Source organism: Ochotona curzoniae, unplaced genomic scaffold (genome assembly GCF_017591425.1).
Source record: "Ochotona curzoniae isolate NIBS_2020 unplaced genomic scaffold, NIBS_Ocur_1.0 contig_3432, whole genome shotgun sequence".
Taxonomy (NCBI): Eukaryota; Metazoa; Chordata; class Mammalia; order Lagomorpha; family Ochotonidae; genus Ochotona; species Ochotona curzoniae.
Window position 1 is genome coordinate 12,743,178 of NW_024465859.1, and position 12,959 is coordinate 12,756,136.

Consider the following 12,959-nt stretch of genomic DNA (forward strand, 5'->3'; position numbering starts at 1 on the left):
AGTGTAATGTAGTAGTAGATGCTATTACTGAGCCCATTTGACATTTGGAGAAATTTGGTATGTGAAAGCTCATTCCTTTGGCCTACTCAAGTTCACACATTTAGTAAGAAAAAACAAACAAACAAGCAAACAAAAACGACACAGAAGAGGAAGCTCAGTGTTCTGCCCCCGAAGCCGTGGTATTCACCACTACAGAGGACTGCCTGTTGGTATCTTGCCCCTGCACCAACATTGTAACAAAAAACAGGTCCTAATCTGCCCCTTAACTCAGATTTCACCTCCTCTGTGAAGCCCTCCTGGTATCCCCCAGGAAATAGTATGATTCCCTTCTCTAGGGCTGGTAGCTCCTGAATACACATAAACCTGTCCTTGGTATCCATATGGGATTGGTTCCAGGATCCCCCAGGGTTTCAAACTCTCAGAAGATCAAGAAAACAGTATAGGGCTTACCAATAACCTGTACAAGGTGTCATATATTTTAAGTCATCTATAATTGCTTAAAGGGTCTAATATGATATAAATGCCATGTAAATAGTTGCTATATTGTTATCATCTAGGGAATAAAGAAGAAAACTTACACATATTTAGTATAGACACAATGTTTTCTTTCTAAATATTTTCAATGCACTCATACTGAGGGCTGACTATTTTGTAGATTACTTTATTCTATAGGTGGCAGTCTGCTTTATTTTTTCTAAGTGTTTTATTCATCCACTTTTTATTTGAGAGGTAAACAGATAGAGAACAAGACAGAGAGTTACCATCTGCTGGTAACTCAAATGACTCCTCAAATGCCTGACATTGCCAAAGTCAGGAGCCGGGAATTCAAATCAGATCTCCCACACAGGTGACAGAGACCCAAATATTTGAGCCATCATCTTCTGCCACATAGATGGGCATTAGAAGGAAGCTGGAATCAGAAGGGGTGCCAGAACTCAAACCCAGTTACTCTGACATGATATATGAGTGTACCACGCAGTATCTTAACTGCTGTCCCAAAGACTCTCCTCAGTGTTCTCCTTTCCTATTAGAAAAGAGAGTTCTGCGGATGGTCAGGTCTTACCTACCTTGAGTACCTTTCATGATCATCACTTGTGTGATGAGTAAACGGGCAAGCAGGTAGCTAGGTGTCTCTCTCACCAGTTTTCCCATTCCTTTCAATAAATCACAGAAGCTTATCTTCCCTTGGCAATTCTGGCATTATCCTCCAGGACCTCAACACATTGATTGTCACTTTACTTTTCTATGTATCTCAAAAAGCAGAAGCTCATTCAGATCTACCCTCAGTAGTTCACATTAAACTTAGTTTTTATTTCCAAATACTAAACCATTGTATCCTTTAGATGAAGATGGAACTGGAATTCAAACATACAAGTCAAACTTGAAGTGCCTTCCTGAAAGAATATGACAATCCCTTCTCATGTTTGAGATTTGCTGTGTAGGATAGGCAGAGGAGAGTTGATTAATGTTGGCATAGATTGTAGAATAAATGGGAACATGAAAGAATTGTTGAATATGTGGATTGATGAGAGGACAGATAAAAGATGGATGGGCATGTTAATGATGGACGGGTGGGAGATGAATAGATAAATCAATCAATAGAACGGATGGAGAAGGGGGTGTTTCTGAGTTGAGTTACAAAGGGATATGAAAGGGTATGTACAGAAGGATGGATGAGAGGATGAGAGTTGTATGGGAGGACGAGTAGAAGATAGAGGGATGGATGGTGAATGGACAGATTTGTTGGACTAGAAGATGAATGAAGAAATGAATGGATGGATATGAATAGATAATAGATGAACGATGGGCTGGCTGGATATTTGAATCCTGGAAGTATGTGAGCAAAGATTGGAGGATAGACGGATGGGAGAATGGAAGAATTTTTCAGAGGATGACTGAAATGAGTGGACGGAAGACGTACATGTAGATTTAAGGAACTAAATCCCATCCCCAAAGTGGTCCTTAGCTAGATTTTCCTAACCGGTCCTGAATTCAAACTGCACTGAGGGATGTGAACTCACTTTTCTTTGAATGGAAGAAGAAAGCTTTCTCCCTCCTTCCCCTGGGAGGAAACAGGATCTCCTCCACTCCAACTCTTCACCTTTCAGTGCAGGACTAGCCAGGGTCCCAACTGTGTGCAGGACATCCACCTGCCTGCGAGACCCAAGAGCCTCCCCAAGTCAAACACAATAAAGAAATCTAGCAGGAAGGGAGAGGCAGAAGCTGAAGAAAGTGGCTTGAGGTTTTAGGGGCTCGCTTATCCCAGTTGGCGAGACAGGCAGGCTAGTGCAGAGAATCTGTGTGACCCGGAGCGCTGGGAGTCCGCAGGCAACCGGGGTTTCCAGTTCAGTGGAAAAGCAGGCAGGGGCGAAGGGCTGCGCCACGGAGGGCTGGTACGTCTTTAAACCTCCGCTGCCGCCTTTAGTCACAGCCCCTCGCTTGGGTGTGTCCTGTGCTCGCTCCCTCCCTCTTAGGTCACTCTTTCAAACTCTTGAATAAAAACTGCCTAACTTCCGAGGCGGCCTCATTGCCCAGGTCCCCCGCCTCTGACAACCTCGATCCGCCTACCGTGCCCTGTCTTCTGCTGGAGCCTGTCCCGTTCCCGGGAACCCCGCAGCGGCAACCGCTCTCAGCTTACTCGGATACACCATGGACAAGTTCTGGTGGCGCACAGCGTGGGGACTCTGCCTCGTGCAGCTGAGCCTGGCACAGATGCATATCGGTGAGTGCCCGCCTTAGTTCGGGAACAGCAGCTGGGCTACCTGGGGTGTGTGGACTACTAGCTCTGCTGGAGCCCCTTGCGAAAACCGAGTTAAGTGCGTAACAAGGGTCACGGACTGGGTTCAAGAAAGCAGAGCTGGAGAGTGTGCTAAGCTGCAGACGAGTCTGTCGGTGGGAAGCACCATTTCTCTGGGAGGAAAAGAAGGAGAGCAGAAAGCTGCCAGGAAAGGCTGCCTTCTCAAGATTTGGGTGAGGACTCTGAAACTGGATCACATGGCAGAGAGTTAACTGTACTGCTGGATGCTTGCAGCCGCAAGACGGTGGCAGGGATGCGGACCGGTGCTGGGACAGAAGTAGGAGCTCTGGGCAGGGTGGCCACAGAAATGATCAGTAAGGAGGAATGGGAGGACTTGAGCTTCCCGAAAAGGGGTCTTGTGTCCTAGTGGCTGCCCTAAGAGCCTGGGTTCCAAGATCTTACAGTCTGACCCCCAGCCCTGACCACCCTAGCCTTCAACTTGAATGAGCCCTCTGAATCGAGGTTCTGTGTGCCTGAGATTCCAGCCTGGGGCATGGGGTGTGAATAAGAGAGGCAATGCCTGGGCGGCTGCCTAACTCTGCCAACCTTCTGTTTCTGCCAATCAGGTTTGGGAAATGCAGACAGTAATGTGGCTCCTGCTGCCTGCCTAGCACCCTCAGCCCCACAAGGAGAGTCAGAATTCCAGTTGAGTAGGAAGGGCCTCAGAGCTGGGGTTCCAATATCCCAAGCAAATAGGACTGGTGCCTGTCAGTAGCCACAGAGTGGCATGCAGTGTGTGAGATATCCCAGCGTGGCTCAACTCCAAGCGCTCCTTTTCTTTGTCTGTATATGTGCTGATAGTTACATGGCTGATTTGCTTATCACTAGCAAAATTATTTCTTCTTTTAACAAGCGCCAGCTGTGTCATTAAGACAGGCCCATCTGTAGCTAATAATATTCAGCAAGTGTTTACTAAACTCAATTCGGGGTATCCAGGAAAGCCAAAGCCACAATCCCACATTGAGACTTTCTGTGAACAGAGATGAGGACCTAGAGCTTCAGTCCCAGAGCAGAAGCAACGATAGCAGTCGTAATAATAGCAAGAACAACACTAGCCACCATCGAGTGCACATGCTCACTGTGCACGTCATTGACCTGTGCTATCTCTTTTTACTCTCATAACGGCCTATTGGGAAGTGCCCTGTGGCTGGATCTGTTTTCCGGGAGGGAAACAAAGACTGGAGAATTTTCAGTGAGTGTTGATGCTCACACAGACCAGCGTGCGTTGGTTGTGAATTCCAAAGGCAAGGCGTAGAGTATGTTCCACTCAGTGGGACAGGCAAACTAGGAGAGGAGGGGCTTTGGTGGACCAAAGACCTTAGGGGAGGCTCTGGAAACTGGAGCTCCAGCAGGTCCTTGAAAGACAGAAAGGCTCAGCGTGGGAGTATAGAGGAGAACACTGGGGCCTGACCTCAGAGAAAAAGGGTAGGGGATAGTTCTGTAGGATTGCCTAAGTGGCTATGCTGCCTCTCTTTGCCCTCTTGTCTTTGCTTTGTCTCCAGTGTGTTCTGACTCCTGATTCCTTCCAGCCTGTCTCTCTGCTTCTTCTAAAGGGCTCTACCGTCAAGTATTTGGCATTGCCTTTAGCCTTAAGGTTCTCCCTGTGGGTTCTTCAGCTCTCCTTGGAGTAGTGTCCATGGCAGGAAGCACCGTGATGGTAACTGCCTGAGCACTGGCTTTTATGTACTCAGAAAGCTGTTCAGAAGGAACTGAGACCTGGAAAGGAGATGTGACTTAATAGAAGGTCCGGTGCTGGGCAGGAAGATAGGGGAAGGAGAGAAAGGACTTGCTTCACTTTGGGGAGTGATGGGCTGTAGAGGACAAAGGGAAAACGGGCAGGAATCAAGGCTTCGGGGGAGGAAAAAGAAACACCCGGTCTTGGTATACAAAAACCAAAGGTAGAGAAATGGCCAATGATAGTTCAGCTGTTTTGGAGGTAGGAACTCTGAGTTGAAGAACAGCTTTGTTGAGCCTGTGGCAGGAAGAAAGTGGTCTTTGATGAACCTGCCCCTCCAAGCACCTATTTCTTCTTGCCATTGCCAGGCAGTTGTGCTCCTGGTGTTGGGAAATAGGATCGTGTCTGGTAGCTCCCAGGCTGGGAGTGGCAGGCACTTTCTGCTCTCACTGATTCTCCTTGAGAGTTAGACCTATGGCTGTATTTTCCCACGTGGAGGGACCAGGAAGGAAATTCCATCCCTGCTGGGGTTAACACTAATTAGTTCCATGATTGGCAGTCACACATTGGACATCTACTTCCTTGGAAATATATGGTGACATAGACATGTGCTCTGACGGTAGTCAGCAGGAAAAAGTTCCATTTTCTTCCAAATTTCCCCATGTAGGAGGGGTGGTTGGCCATTATGAAATTCCTAGATTATGACTGATTCCCTTTCATTCATTCAAGAAATATTTTCTGAATCATTGTCGCGGATTCAAAGATAGAGACTCTAAGGATTGTTTAGAAAAATCCTTCTTTTTTTTTTTTCCCAAGGAGATGAAAGGCCCTGAATAAGGGAGGGGAAGGAATAACTTTCCCTCTCAAGACTTGTTAGGATGTTAGGGCAGGGTGTTTTCCCACATTTGGTCTAGGAAATACCCCAAAGTTGAGTATGGCAGATTCTGGCACCCACCCCTGCAATGGGCAGGAAGGGTGTGGCCTACTAGACACGCCTTACAGTTCCATAGGTTACTCCACCATGTGCTCGTGCAGGTTAAGCAATAAATCCTGTGTGTTTAGTATAAACCTTGTATATTTCAGAATAATCTTCTATATTTCTTAGCTGATGCACTGGGAAGATTTTGTGGGACTTCTAGCACATCATTGGATGCTTAGGAGCACCCATTTTAAAAAACCTGGCACTCTACTATTGTGCTGTATGGTCTTGAGTAAAGTGGATTCCTAAAGCCCTAGGAAACACCACTTAATGAGCACCACTGTGTGCTAGGCATTAAGTCAACGGTTGGCAAGATTCTCTTATGTAAGCCTCTGAGCAGCCTTATGAATTACTATGCTACACTCCATTTGCCAGATAGAGGGAGGGAGCTTCAGAGACAACGCGTGACTCACCCACAGACCAAGTGGTAGAGCCGGGATTCCCCCAGTTGAAATTTTCCCTGTTTGAATCCAACATCTGCAATTCTTCCATTTATTACAGTAGTTGTGGAGGATTTGGAGAATTGAGGGTTGTTTTCTCACTCTTCGGGTCCTCTAGTTCTCCAGTTCTACGACACTAGTGCAGGTGAAGTATGGGGAGAGTGGCTTCTCTTCCTGCCCCTGCTGGCAGGCTGTAGACTCTTAGCTGTTTTGCCCTGTCTGGGCCTGGTCTTTGTCTCCCCAGGCTTGGCCACAGCTGTCAGGGATGCCAACCTAGTAATTTGCTTCTAAAATAAGTCAATTTCCTTATCTGAAGCCAGCTGCCCTTCTAGACATGCTCTCATTTGCAGGGCAGGAAAAAAAAGTGGCTGTTTCTTGTCTAAGAGACAAGTTAGGGCAATGCTCTCTTTCAGAAAATGAAGGAAGGCCTTGCAGAGGCGGTTGCGCTGACCCTGCAAGTGCTTCAGATGCAATGACCTTGAGAAACTATTGTCACATGCTCATCAGCAGCTGCATGTGCCCTGGGAAGAAGTCTTGCAGGACCCAGGCTGACATGGCTCTCTAGTAAATTCAGGGATCTTCAACTGAAACCCAGTGAGGAACAATAGGTGACAGTGGCCAACCAAGGGAGGTTTCACATATCCCTGCTGCAGTGTCAGAGGCTCCAGGCTGGGGTCCTCTGGTAGAGGGGAGTGGGTGGGATGTAAGCCAAGCCTCCCCAGCGGCCAACCCTGGCTGGGAGTGAGTTTGGGGTTGGGACAAGTTATCAGCTTCAGTTGTGTTGCCCAGCACCTCCATTTTAGCTGACTCCACCCAGGGCCTGAAAAGGAAGCGGTTCTTGTGAAAGAATGAGCTGCAGCAGGTGGCAGATGCTGCCACACATAGTGCAGCTTTCAAAGGGGAATCTTTACTGTCTCAAAGAGAAATTCTGGGGTTTGCACCACCAGAAGCTGATGACTCAGTTTCCTTTGTGTTTCTGCTTGAAAGGGAAGAAGACAAATGTTCTTTAGAATTGCAAGGCTAGGTCAATGCCTCCCACCTGCAATATGGAATCCACATTCTACTCACTCAGCAGGGTGAAATTTTCCTTTCTTAGTGCACTGCCCCAAACGGGACAGCCAAAAGTTGAGAGGCCAGCACAGTTTACCAGGGGCTGGCGTTCCGAGTGTATGCATGCAGTCAGTGTGCATTCCAGGTATTCCGGAAGAATTAGGATCTTAGCTATAGAAGCACTTGACCAATTGGCACATGCTATGCGTTTTGATGAAATGTTTACATAGCTTTATACAGAAAAAAAATGTGTGGATTCATTTTGTAAGGCTTCTTGCATAAAAATTTCACACCTTTACAACTTCTTACTCAATGCAGGGTCTGAATGACTTGATACACAATTCAGAAAATGTGTACACTTCAAAAAGAAATGTTTAATATTCTCCTGCTATTTCTTGAACTCAGTGTGTGAAGTTCTTGTTTGGTTCTTGTTTGCTAGATGGAGACGTAACCGCTCTATGAGTATGTCTGTAGCTATGTTAGTACATGTATCTGAACATATGTGCTATTAGGCATGCAAGTATGACTGATCTGTCATCTTTTTAATGCATATTTATTTTATTTATTTGAAGGGCACAGTTACAGAAAGGGAGAGACCTTCTATCTTCTGCTTCATTTCCTAAATGAGAGTAATGGTTAAGACTACGCTAGGGAAATGCCAGGAGCCCTGAGGTTCATCCAGGACTCCCATGTAGTTGCAGAGGCCCAAGGACTTGAACCATCTATCATTGCTTTTCTAGGTACATTAGGAGGGAACAGGATCTGAAGTAAAGTGGCTGGGATTTGAACTATGGCCTATATTCAGGATACCAACATTGCAGGTGGTGGTTTAGCTTGTTACACCATAAGGCCATCCCCAAATCTGTCATTCATTCTTATGGGGGTCCTACACTGTGTTGAGTACTCAGCAGAATTTAGTACAAAAGTATAGCCTTACATTCACGAATCTAGTGGTTCTCAATGTGTAATCCAGCGCCATTGAGTCACAGCTTGGGCAGTTCACAATGCAAAGCTAATAACATTGTAGATCTGAGATGAGGCAAGGAGGCCTTCAGCAGTCACCAAAGGCATGGGAAAGTAGGCAGCAGTGTGGGCAAGATAGTATTTGAGTGCATGGAGAGGAAATGAGCAAGGGATGCGTCTATTTCTGCTACCTTGCTCTTGACCGAGTTAATTAACTTGGGAAAATATCCAACATTTATGTGCCAAACACTCAATACACCCAATAGTTAGAGCTGGAGAGTAAATTATCAGGATGTAGTCAGTCACCAGTCCTTTTCCCAGAGGATCTCACCATCTGGTGAAGGCAGCCTCCACACCGTTGGAATGGATCAGGCAATTCTTTGTTGGGTCAAGAGGAGGTGCCCTATGCATTTCAGGACATGAGGCAGTATCTCTACATATGATGATCTGATAGTATCGTCTCCCATTCTGGGTTGCAGAAACTGACAGTACACACAGATAGTGCCAAGCTAATGAGAGTGTGGCTAAACCTCTGTCTTCTGAGGATCACAAGTGCAATAGGATGGCAACCATCCCATAGCCTCATTGCTGAGAAGGTGGCATTCCATTCTCAGAGTTCCAGTTGGCTGCCTTAAAGATTCACTATAGAAGCACGTAAGGTCATTTGGTGTGAGTTGATGGTACCAAGAATTGCTAAAAACATCCACATTCTCCATAGAGGAGAAAAACTCTAACAAAAGCTCAACATGTCTTCTTGTATTTACCATCTAGGGGGATCATGTTGTATTCATTTTTTTGTGATCTCTGGGCCCAGTGATAGTCTATGGTTGCTGACAATTGTTGACCTGGAACAAGTGTACAGAATATAGACATAACCATATCCCCATAGACAGAAGCACGCTGGCCAGTGTCCTTAGGTTGCAGACATTTTTATGTTGTAAATGGTAACAGTGGTGGATGACTGTGTTACTTGGGACAAGGCCAAAGAGGACTCCTGGTTGACCATCCATCCACCACAGGGCTCATATTGGGTTTTTCCAAATAGAGAGTACACACATAGGATTGTGGCTTTGGCTGCTGTGGATGCTGGTGTAAGGACAGATTTCTTGGTGGTTGGGCCAAGAAGGGAGAGGGAGCCTGGTAGAATGATGACAGCAACCCCAAAGTTAAGCCTCAAACCACAGCACTCCCCAGCTCCAGACAGGGTAGGTGTCAGGTTGGAACCCTTAAGTGGGAGGTTCATAGTTCTCTAACCTCCTCTTCTGGAGGTGGCAAAAGTGGGAGAGCATAATGCATCACTGAAAGTTCTGGCCTTTTCTGCGGGTCTGGTGGATCACCATCAAGCTGCTGTTCAGTTGGCTAGCTTCCAAAGGAGCAGCTCTGCAGGGCAGCCTGGCACCTGATGTGGAACCACACTGGTAAGGCAAATCACACCTCTTCTCCTGGGAGCTTGCCAGACAGGACAGGTCCTGCCTTCCCATGGATTGTCTGTCTGGTGAGACTCAGGAACCGAGTGAGGACATAGGTGTTGGGGCTGGGAGAGAAACTCCTAGAGGCAGGAATGGGTTGCCCCAGGGGTGTGTCTTCAGGGGGTAAATGTCCTCTTAAGGGCAAGTGTGGGCACACAGATCTCCAGTGGATGGGGAAGGCTTGAGTGACCCAGGAGGTGATTTGCTAAACTCAGAACTCAAAACCTTTCTTGAGTCTTCAGCTTTTGAGAGTAAAGGTTCATTGCAAAACTCCAGGGGGAGAGAGTTTTTTTCACAAAGAGCAGTAGCATTTGCAATTGTGTCATTGCAAGTTTCTTTGGATGGTGAAAATACATTCCCCACTCCCCCCTTTTTTCGAGCTCTTGCATCTTTGGGGCTTGTTTCTTTGCAGAGAGCAGTCTGTTTTTGTGAGTCTATGAGCACTGTTAGTAACAGTAGCAAATAGCGCCATCCCAGTTGTTTCCTACACACTAGCATGTTTCATCGGTGCACCAGACCTAGGAAGGTTATGCCACATTACCTGTCTTTTACATGTGATGAGACTGAATGTCTAAGTAACATGGTCAAAGCCATACAATTGATCAGTGAAAGAACTGGCATTCAAATGCAAGTGATCTTACAGAATTCATATTCCTTTTAAGAAAAGATTTATTTTACTTTATTGTAAAGTCAGATATATAGAGAGGAGGAAAAACAGAGAAGATCTTCCATCTGATGATTCATTCCCCAAGCAGCCTCAATGGCTGGAAGCTGAGCCAATCAGAAGCCAGGAACCAGGACTTTCTTTCAGGTTTCCCATGTGGGTTCAGGATTCCAAGGCTTTGGGTCATCCTTGACTGCTTTCCCAGGCCACAAGCAGGGAGCTGGATGGGAAGTGGGACTGCAGGGACACGATCCAGCGCCCATATAGGATCCTGGCATGTGCAAGGCGAGGACTTTAGTCACTAAGCTACCACACAGCGCCCAGAATTTATATTCTTAATCAAGATACTGTAGAATGTTTCTTGGTATATTAAGATTTGAAGGTACCTCCAATAGACAAGAATAATCATACCTGGTGGTACTTGTTTTTCTTTTTTAACCTCAGTAAAAAAATTTTTAGAAACTTTCTCTAGTTAGGAACCTCTCTGTGGGTGGAGTCTTAATACCCACAGAACTGGCTTGGACTTTCTATTCTAAACACAATGCCAAAGCAAGAAGGTGTAGTTACAAAAATGAAGGAGAAAGAAACTGTAATGGAAACTTCTTCCCATTCTTATGTACTCTGAGTGGCTCATTCATTCCAATCCCTGAATAGAAGTTCTACTCTCTTCTATGGGATGGAAAGCTGGGGAGAAGGTAGGGCTGAAAGTCATGGTGAATTGTTTGTTCATTATCACTTCATTGTTTGTTACGAGACAAAAGATGAAGGTTGATTATTGGCATTCCTCCATCACCTAGGACTCCGGTTGGTAATCAGAGAAAGACAGAAAATGAATCAAAACAATAGCTTTAGTTCTAGAGCCTTCCATTAACTAGAACTAGTGAGGGAGGTGCGTGTCTGTGGGTGGAGGGGTTCTGAGAAAGCACCAATCAGCTACGTACATCAGGCACAAGGAATTCAGTCTAGTTGTGCTATAGTTCTTCTTCATAGCCTTAGCCTAAACAAGATATCCTGGCTCCTATTTGTCCCGGCAGGTGAGCATCTTTTTGCAAGGTAAGTGAGTTTTCCCTTGGTATTTTGGCTAAAAATCAAGCCATTTGGGAGGGAGGAGGAAAAGCCCCCAGGAGCTGTAACTTAGTCTGCAGGAAGAGGTCCAAGGCTTTGGACTTAGGGACAAGAACTCCTCCAGGATTCCCCGTTGGTTTCAATTTCAGTGCCTCTTTTTGCATTGAAGTGGGCCTGCAGAGTCTTCTAGAAGGATCCAACCATCAATCACAGAACTAAGCAACATTGTTTCCTACTTTCTTTCCAAAATACCACAGAGATGATTCAAGCCTCTTCATAAGTGTTCCAGGTTGTGTTTGTTAAGATGCAAGGCACAACAAGTAATTCTAGGTAGCACACACCTGCCTTTGGCCTAAAAGCTCATTTTTGCTCAGGATTCTGGCCTAATCATCACAAACACTGAAAACATTAACAGTGCCTAGTATGGGAGATGAAAATGTTGCCAAGGTTGAGTTGGCCAAGTCCAAAATGCAAGATCCAAGCAGCATCAAGTCCTTTCTTGTATTGCACAGAAAACCAGCTGATGAATCAACCTTGCAGCCAACAGTAAGTTGTAGAGCCTACATCTGTTGCCTGCAAGGAAAGCACAAGGACTCAGGTCCCGCACCAGAGTACAGGTCATGCAGAATCAAAGCTTGGAGAGAACATCTGCCTGGGGTTTATTTCTGCAGTGGTTCCTCTGTGGTGGGACTGGTTGTCATCACACAAATAGCCTTAAAGGTCGGGGCATCCTCTGGGGTCTCCTTTGTGAATTTTGTTTTTCCCTATTGTTCAGTAGTTATTCCCCCAGACACTTTGTAAAAACCCACACGTGTGTCTTCACTTAATAAGAGGAAGTTCAAGGCATGCCTCTTAGCTCTGTACCAGCCTCTGCTCTCTTTCACTGGTGAGTAGAACTCCTTAGGGACAAACCCATGCTCTAGGTGTATGGTTATATTTACTAAGACTCCAGCTATAAGTACAGTTAAAGTCCAGTTAAAGTAATTGCTTCATGAATATCTGGATGGCTGATTGAATGAATAGAATTTCTAGACTTGTTTGGTAAATCAATTTTCCTCATTGCCTTTTAGTGAGTGTTATGGGTTCTGGACAATTCTTTGTAATCCTCTCTCTCTTTTTTAAATTGTTGCTATTTTACAATGCAGTTCCATAGGCTTTGGAGTTTCCCCTCCAACCTCTCCAAATCTCCTCCCCTCACTGATTTTTGCCATGTTATTACAGTAGTATAGGCCTTCATAAATAGTCCCAAGTCCACAATTCTGCTCTTTAAGTGTTCCCTGACATTGTAGGCATGGACAATGGCAGACAGTCCAGTGTCCAATTGTCAAGACATGTTTAACAGTTTCTTTGTATTTCTTTGATTTGGAACTAGAGACACAAACTGTATTGCATCTTCACAACTGGTTATGGTGATTTCTATTACATAGTTACTATACTTCCTCTTAGATGAAAATCTATAAACCAAAATCAACAGCAGGAACAGTAATTAAAGATTTACAACAACATGAAGTTAAATGACATGCTATTGAATGACCAATATGTCGCTGAAGAAACGAAAAAGAAAATTAAAAACCTTCCTGTGGAAAGCGATGCTACTGTATGACCTATGAGTCACTGAAGAAATTAATAAGAAAAAAAATTTTGAAGAATTTAAATTAAAAGTAAAAATATAGATCCCATGAAATGTAGCAAAAGCAGTATTTAAAAGGGCATTTATAATTTCTCCCCTGCATTGTTTGCTGTGCTTTGTAGTAAAGCACTCCATCAAATGCAGTCTTGACTCTAACTTTCTGCTCTTTATGTTGGTCATGATGTTGCTGGCATCGACAAAGGTAGAAAATTTACATTCTGTTGTCT

At 45.2% G+C, this 12,959-nt stretch overlaps 1 protein-coding gene across 11 annotated transcripts in view; it reads left to right on the plus strand.

The window, feature by feature from the left end:
• The first annotated feature begins 2,453 nt into the window (after positions 1-2,453).
• The window catches only part of CD44 (CD44 molecule (Indian blood group)), an 84,078-nt gene continuing 73,572 nt past the window's right edge, over positions 2,454-12,959 (plus strand). For 2 of the 11 annotated variants that reach the window (XM_040980104.1, XM_040980107.1), the window contains exon 1: positions 2,473-2,722. In XM_040980104.1, the coding sequence (XP_040836038.1) occupies positions 2,650-2,722 (73 nt within the window). In that variant the 5' untranslated portion in view covers positions 2,473-2,649. Of the gene's footprint in view, positions 2,723-12,959 lie in introns of all 11 variants that reach the window. The other 9 variants (XM_040980096.1, XM_040980097.1, XM_040980098.1 and 6 more) reach the window with 9 other exon arrangements.